The following is an 8,057-nucleotide window of genomic DNA, read 5'->3' as shown; positions in this document are numbered from 1 at the left end:
GCAGCAGTGATGGGTTCTGGATCCGGGAGCAGCAGTGATCGGTCCTGGATCCGGGAGCAGCAGTGATCGGTCCTGGATCCGGGAGCAGCAGTGATCGGTTCTGGATCCAGACCAGCTGCTAGAACCTTCCAGCCGCTCCGTCACGTTTCCCAGCTCTCCCAGCTCTAATTGAATCCCCGTCAGGACAGTAAACATGGACGCCGTGTTTACCCTCACACCACCTGCCGCTTCCTGACAGTAAGCAGCTGCAATCTGATCCCGGGTCAGTGTTTGAGGAACCTTCGGGTGTTTACATCTGAACGCGTCGCCTCCATGTTGACTCTGCCTGCCAGCTCATAAAACATCCTGTGCTTTTGATTCGCTCCCATAAAACACTTTGCTCCAATTTGAAACTGTGACTCACTTCCTGTGATGTTTGAACGGCTGTCTGGTTCCACACCTTCAGACAAGAGGATCATCTACAGAAAGCCTAAATATAAATGCATGCCGCACATTTCAGATTTTTATTTGTAAATAAAGCTAAAGAAACATTTTTGTTCTGCTCTCTGTTGATCTATGTCAAAAAGATCCAAAAACAATTTACAGCTTGTTTGAATCTCTTTATTCAAAAAAAAAATTAAATAGCACAAATAAAAAGGCTCAAAAATCAGACCAGGAGGTAAAACATCCAGTTTTACAGTATCAGGATACGACATGAATATATAGAGAAACCCAAACATGTTTTGTTTTTAAGTGCAGCCTGCAGAGATTTATTCCTTCATGACGACCCCCTGCAGAGTTCTGACCCGTTATTGCTGTTAATTAAAAACATAAAAAGAGGAAATGACACCAGGGGGCGCTGCAGCCCACACACAGAAACCGTGAAATAAATAATGCTACATGACATCCAAACCGGTACCGGTTCCGCTCAACTTTCCACAATCGTCTTTTTTTTTTTTTTTTTTTTGGTCCGGTCCGCTCCGAACCTTCAAGTTCTGCATATTGTTATTTTTTTTATTATTTACTTGGCATCACACAAATATTACAACATGGACACACGTTACAGCAGAGTCACAGAACCAGAACTTCATCAGCACCATCAGCAAAAGGCACAAGTCCGGAACGGTCACTCGGGTCCGACGGTAAACTTTAGAACCTCCCCTCTCTAATCACAACAGAACCACTGAGCAAAACGTCCTGGTGAAGAAATGATCCGTTTCCTGGTTCTGGAGTTTGAAACTGAAGCAGATTTTAATTTTTAAAAAGCACCACTTAGATTTTACAAGACAGGTGAAATAATATGTAACCGAACTGCAAATAAAATGGATAAACGAGTGTTTTGGACGTCGGATTAGTTTCAGAAATTAGCAAAAAAAATTAAAAAAAACATTTTATTATTGTTTTAAAATATATTAACCCTTTCATGCATAGTGGTCATTACAGTGGACAGCTGTCTAAAAGCCATTTTCTTGTGCTTCTTGTGGATTTTCATGTTATAAATGCACACTGAAGTGGACACTAATGCATCAAAAAATACACCATCAACTACTGGCCATCAGCTGCAAATGCAAGACATTATTTTTGTTAAATCCAATATGGCCGACAGACACAAAAGCATGCCAACCGACTCTGTCCTTCCTTCTACTGTAGACGACTCTGGCAGGTAAAAAAAAAAATTGAACAATACTAAGGAACAATACTACTGATGTATTTTTAAAATAACTTTGTATTTGGAGAAAATTACAATTGATAAACTAAAAAAAAATCTTTTTTTTTCCTACCTTTTTTTTCATGCCTTAAGAAAATAAACAAAAATTGAAAAAAAATCCTGACAAAGGATCATAATTCATGCATGAAAGGGTTAAAATGAGTTATTTTTTTCAAAGTCAAAGATAAGGAAGTTGTCATTTACAGAGAATAAGAACGCCAGACGTCGTCATTAAGGGAATTCCGTATAATCACAAAAAAATAAAAACATTCGATTGTTTTTTTTTTTTTACTTTTTAAAACTTTTTTTTTAATGTCTGCTCATCCCTTTTTGATAAAATCGACTTGAATATTTTATTTAAAAACAAAAAACCTATTTTACCAAAACTTAGGAACCTAAAACTCTCAGTTCAAAGCCTTTCTATCATACCCCAACCTGATTGGACGGTGGCGATTCAAACTGTCCAATCACAGCTGTGCTGTTTCAGAAACACAGCTGCAGGTCCCGGAAAGGGAAATAAAAAAGTTTGGACAAGTTTGAGTAAAAATAAATTTTTTTTAAAAAGCCACTGAACCAGAATGTTCCAGAATTTCTTCCTGGTTTATAAAGAATCCATCGTCTGATTGGACAGTGTATTCTGTGATCGTCCAATCAGGTCCAGATTTAAAATACTAAAAGTTTTTAACCATTTTTCTACTGACATACTTAAATATTTCAACTCTTTTATCTGACAGGTTGACAAAATTTAAAACCTCTTGATTTCTAGACATTAATATCATAAACTCCTTTATTTTATTCTTTAAATAGAAAGTGTCTAAACGTGCATTTAGTTCATATTTTAATTATAAATATATCTTCATACGGATTCAAAATGCTTAAACTGAAGGAGATTAAAGGCATCTGTGAGACAACGTCCTGCCTGCGGGTTCTGGAGGTCCGTTTCAGTCCCAACCGGTCCAATACGTTGGTACCGACTTCAAATATTCTTCAAGTAAAAGCGGATGTGAGCAGACTGACGGACGCGGCGAGCCGATCGGCGAGCAGGCACGGCGGTTTGGTCCGAGTGGTGAAGCCCCGGCGGCTTCGTTTGGGTTAAAGTCCAGAGGCTCGGCGGCACTGCGGCAGGAAGCCGCACAAATCTCATCCTTATTGCATAACGAGACGCTGCTGCTCCGTCAGAAAGTCCGGTTTGAGGCTAAAACGCGACAACAGGAAATAAAACCGCTGCAGACAAACACCGACCGATTTGGCATCATAGATCTAAAGTTTGGTGATTAATTTGCAGAAAACAATAAAATTATAAACATCTGCAGTCCTGTAAGTCGGGCAGAATCCGTCCAATTTAAATGTTCCCTTTCGTACCAGCTGATCACCTTCTAACCCAATCAGGCACTTTGATAAAGACGACCAATCAGAAGACGGAGTTCAGCCATTAGAAACCGTTTCAGTGCACAGACAGGAAACCTTATTGCACCGGAGGAGTTCTGCAAGTCCGAACCGGAAACAAAGATCCGAATCAGGAGAATTTCAGTGAAAAATAGAGAAAAAATAATCAATTTCAGAAAAATACAACGGTGCATCAGGGGTAGGAAAAATAGGAGTAAATAATAGTAAATTTCCACCAAAACCTTTTCTAGGAAAAACAAGAAAACTGTTGAGCTCAAAAGCAAATTTAAATTAGTAAATTTAAAAATGCAAATTTACTAGAAGAATTTTGTTAAATTTTCTTAATAAAAAAACACATTTTTTGGGGGGGTGTGCTGTGGTTCAGCACAACGTTCATATAGGAGGCCTTCGTCCTCCATGTGCCCATCACAGGTTCGATTCCCGGCCTGGCGACCTTTGCCACATGTCTTCCCGTCCCTCATTACCCACTTTCCTGTCAATTAACTATTAAGTGGAGGCCACCAGAGCCATTTGGACAAAGTTTCCAAACATCAATAATTTCCCACTTTCGAAATTTTCCAGAAAAAACATGAAAGTTTCTGAGTTTTTAATTTTAAAAACAAAAAACATTTTCAATGTTTGAATCTGAGAAAATATATAAAAAGTAGAAAATTTGTGACAAAAAAACTGACCTTTGACTTTTTTCTAGATTTTTTTTTTTTTAGATTAAGCTCAAAATTTCTCAGCATTTTGTAGTAAATTTTTGACTTTTCTAACTCAGTCAAAAAGTCTTTAATGTTTTTTTTCCAAAATTCTCAAAATTTCAGCGTTTCATGGTGGATATTTACTCTTTTTTTTCTCTCTCTCTAAAATGGCCGTCGTAGAAAAACGCAAACAGAACTTCTGATGCTCTAGATCTAGCGGTCGCTCACGGTGGGGCGACCCCGATCGGGTTTCGGCAGCTCAGCGGTGGGACCAGAGCCGACGCTCAGGCGAAGTACATGGTCCTCAGGGTGTCGTGGTGGATCTGCACGGCCTTGGCCAGCGCCTGCGGGTCTCTGCCGTTGCTCTGCCCTGAGATGTGGCTTCCCTCGGCGCTGAGGCAGCAAACAGAAAACACAGTGAGACACCAAACGCATCGCCGCTGACCGGGAAGCTGCCGGGGAAACCGGGTTCTCCCTGTTTAAACCCTTCAATATGGAGGACAAATCCTGACAAAACTGGAAATAAACATACAAGTAAATAATGTAAGAAATATTACATCTAAAAATTAAAAAGAACTTTCCCGACTTATTTGATTATCTAGTGTAACAGTTATTTTATTTTGTTATGATTTTCTAAGAATCCATTATGTTAATTAATTTTTATATATGACGGTAAATATTTATAATTTTTTTTAAAGTATTATTTCATTTTCTATTTTATTTCCAATCTTATTGTTTTCTCAGTTTACTTATTTTTTATTTTGTCATATTGCGTATTTATCTAATGATTTTTTTTTCTCGCATTTTCTCTCCTCTGATTGGTCAACATCTAGAGCTCTGCTATTAAATACATTAATCATAATTAAATATTACGTACATTCTGAATATGGGAGAAATAGAAACAAATATGAGTAATTAAATATATGAAATGACAATATGTGAAAAAAGAGAAAGATATAAAATAATTAAAAAGAGTGGATTGAAAATGAAATGCTTTTTTTCTGCTAAAAAATTATCAACATTTAGAGCAAATTAAACATTAAAATAAAAGAAAAAATGAGTAAATTAAATATGAGATGACAATAAAAAAAAAGAAAAAAAAAGAACTAGCAATTGTAAATAAAATGGAAAATTAAATAGTAATTAATACTTTGAAAATGATAAATAATTTATGTTACAATGTAAAGTCAAATAAGTTGGGAAAGTTGTTTTTTAGATTAAATATTTGTCACATTAAGAAGTTTATCAAGCTGATCATTTATTTCTGTTTATTGCCAGTTCTGTCAGGATTTGTCCTCCATAATTACTAGATTTTTCTCTCTAAAACTAAAGATTCCTCAAAAAAAAAAAAAAAGAAGTAATTTCCTTAATAAATATGGAGGCAAAATTCTTTTTAAACCTTCGCTAGAACAACAGGAAGTATAATCGCTCCTCTGATCCAAATTAACGACAGGATTTTAGCTTCCTAGAATTAGCATGCAACTTTTAGTTKCTTCTGTTCACTGCTGCTACGTTTTTACAGAGCTATGGCAATACAGGCTGATATAAAGTTACTAGCTCACACACTTTCATCTGGATTATCACTGGTTACAGCTGGACAGAGTGCTTTTAAATCCCAGTGCAGGGTGCCCGGTGGGTRGGTCTCCAAGCCAAACATTTCTCCCAAATCGAGCCATTTTTGTCATTAAATCGACCCAATGTGCGGCTGGCCGGACTCACCTGTCGTGCTCTTTGTCCACCAGGTGGTAGCGAGCGCGGAACGCCACCAGGTGGGCGTAGTAGGCGGGCGCAGGGATGGAGACGGAGCGCGTGCAGCGGACGTAGGTGTGGCACAGCTGGTAGGTGAGCAGCTGGAACTCGTCCGCCGTGAAGCAGTTGTCGTCCCACAGGACGTGGTAGTGGGACGGGCGGCTGGTTCCCTGCAGGGGGCGACAGAGAGGCGCTGAGCTYGACGGAGACCTCAGAGCCACTCGCAGAGACGCTGCTGAGGTCAAGAGGTCAAAGTTCACCTGGATGCCGGCGTGGCTGCACAGGTAGAAGTCAAACTCGTAGGGGTGGGTGATGTCCGTGTCCACGGTGGTCCCGGCTGGGATGTTCCCGCTTCGGCCGACCTGAACCGGTCAGAACATCCGTCAAATAAATATCAAACCTCTGATCATGTCAAAGAAACAGAATTTTATTTCCGTTTTAGGTTTAAAACTTTTGCAAAAACAGGATGGACACATTTTGGGATGTTTGTGGAAATAGATGTAAACAAAAAATATTTTCAAATGTCAACACAAGAAAAAAAAAAAACTTTTATTAACACTTTTCATTCTGTTTGAAAAGCCACAAATTATTCTTAAAAAAGAAAAACCCTACAGAAGTGCTCAAATCTGCTTTTGTCATCTCTGGTTCTGAATGTTCTGCTCTAAYAGTTCAACTTGTTTCTGGTAATGTTATGACTTTGTTCTTGTACCGTATTTTCCGCACTTTAAGACGCATAGAAGAGACGCTACAGTTAGGGATGCCACCCGTCCCGTATTGAGCCGATACGGGACGCGATTTGTTCTCTACAGATGTGGACATGTAATAATAAAGTAATGGTCGCCCAGTACTTTATACAGTAGCTGCCCCAGTCATTGTTTCACTCACTGTGTTGGTGTTGTGATATTGTGCCCAACTGCTTTCTGGGTAACACAGACCAACCGACACGCTGCCGCCGCTGCAGCCTCTGTCTCTCTTCCCCCCCGGCTTTAAATGTATAGAGCTGGTCCCTTGGTAACCCTAGCCGAAGCTCCCCGGATGAATATCTAAAGCCACTTTGTTGACATAAAGAATGTTAAAAAAACAGTCCGACTCGGGTCGGCGAGGAGAGCCTCCTGGGCCGGACGATGGTGACCCGTCTCCGTTCGCCCACAGCATGTTGGTGGAGAACGTGGTGCTAAATCAGACGACCTGATTATCAGGTCGGTGGGTCGATAGGTCAGTCAAACTTTATTAACAAACCAGCGTTCTGACAACTATCCCAGCATGCACCGCGTGCTTCTTCTTCTATGGCGAAGATGAAGTCGGCTTACCGTAGCTGCTGGACCTGTTGTGGCTCAATACTGGTCCATATAAAAGGCGCACTGGGTTATAAGGTGCACTGTCGGCTTTTGAGGAAACTGAAGGTTTTTAGGTGCCTTATAGTGCGAAAAATACGGTAATAAAATGCATCAGCCACCAAGGTTCTCCCTCCAGCTTTCCCAGAATTGGCATTGATCAATAAAGTCTGATCGGTTAAAGTATCGGCTGCATCTCTCACTCGCTCGTTGCGATCTGCGCAGAAGAGCCGCGTGTGATGGCGCTTCTGGACCACGATGAAGGTGATTCCTGGCTGGTACTCCTTCTCCAGGCTGATGCAGGCCTCCCTGATGGCCAGCAGCTCGTAGTGCAACACCTGGACAGGTAGAGTATTTGAACTGTCTGGGGTTTACAGTGTGATGCAACAGGAAGTGAGGCGTCACCTGTCTGAACTGGCCCTCCGACACGCCGTCTCTGTAGAAGATGATCCGGGTCGGCTTGTAGCGGGTCGACTTGTAGAACTGGATCAGCAGCTCSCGCACCATGGAGGCCAGGTCCTGGATCACTTCCTGCCTGGGCCGCTGGACCCGGACCGTGGCGCAGTACCGGCTGGGATGGGCGTCCATGCTGCCGACCACCTGCAGGGGGAGATCAGCGCCGACTCAGCAAAAGAAACAAAACGGACTTAAGTTTGCATCTGCTGGTCCGAAGCGAATCAACCAGGCTGGCAGATTTTATCAGCTGTTGGTGCTCAGGCAGCTATAAACAACAACAAGATGGCCGACGTTAGTGGATGGGAAGGTTTGCTGCGTCAGCACTTATTCTGCAAACGTGTTTCTATTGTTAGGTGTTTGTCGGAAAAGCCAAAAACCATCTGAAGCGTAAAAAGTTTGTTTTCGAAATTTTGTAAATTATGTCCAATTTTGCCTTTTAAACGTTGAAAAATTGAGGAAGTTTTCTATTTTTTTAATTTTATTTTGCAGTTTCCATCCATCTAATGCGAATAAAAACCCCGCTGATGGCGCGCGGCTAGCGTTCCCCCTTTAACAGCGGCGTTTCATGCCTGCCCTGCAGGGGGCGCCGAGCGTTAAACGTCAGAGGAACCAGAAGCGAGCTCTGGTCGGACGTTCTCACCGCAGCGATCGACGGCTTCTTCCCGTCGCCGGCTGGAGGATGAGTGACGTCCGCTCCGAGGAAGATGATCGGCTGCTGGAACACCGACGGCCTGGAGGGGG

The 8,057-nt window shown here is 41.5% G+C and overlaps 2 protein-coding genes across 2 annotated transcripts in view; both read right to left on the bottom strand.

Annotated features, from left to right (window-relative positions):
• The window catches only part of LOC108166709 (uncharacterized), a 1,701-nt gene extending 1,168 nt beyond the window's left edge, over positions 1–533 (bottom strand). The window contains exon 1 of the mRNA XM_017307445.1: positions 45–533. Coding sequence (XP_017162934.1) covers positions 45–195 — 151 coding nt within the window. The 5' untranslated portion in view covers positions 196–533. The remainder of the gene's footprint in view (positions 1–44) is intronic.
• A 3,250-nt stretch (positions 534–3,783) lies between these two features.
• The window catches only part of ago3b (argonaute RISC catalytic component 3b), an 18,762-nt gene continuing 14,488 nt past the window's right edge, over positions 3,784–8,057 (bottom strand). The window contains exons 13-18 of the mRNA XM_008422983.2: positions 7,957–8,047; positions 7,266–7,460; positions 7,064–7,198; positions 5,787–5,888; positions 5,497–5,696; positions 3,784–4,170 (exon numbers count right to left, since the gene is read on the bottom strand). Coding sequence (XP_008421205.1) covers positions 4,062–4,170; positions 5,497–5,696; positions 5,787–5,888; positions 7,064–7,198; positions 7,266–7,460; positions 7,957–8,047 — 832 coding nt within the window. The 3' untranslated portion in view covers positions 3,784–4,061. The remainder of the gene's footprint in view (positions 4,171–5,496; positions 5,697–5,786; positions 5,889–7,063; positions 7,199–7,265; positions 7,461–7,956; positions 8,048–8,057) is intronic.

Source organism: Poecilia reticulata, linkage group LG11 (genome assembly GCF_000633615.1).
Source record: "Poecilia reticulata strain Guanapo linkage group LG11, Guppy_female_1.0+MT, whole genome shotgun sequence".
Taxonomy (NCBI): Eukaryota; Metazoa; Chordata; class Actinopteri; order Cyprinodontiformes; family Poeciliidae; genus Poecilia; species Poecilia reticulata.
Note: the sequence above shows the minus strand (reverse complement) of the source record. Positions and strands in the feature narration are given on the sequence as shown.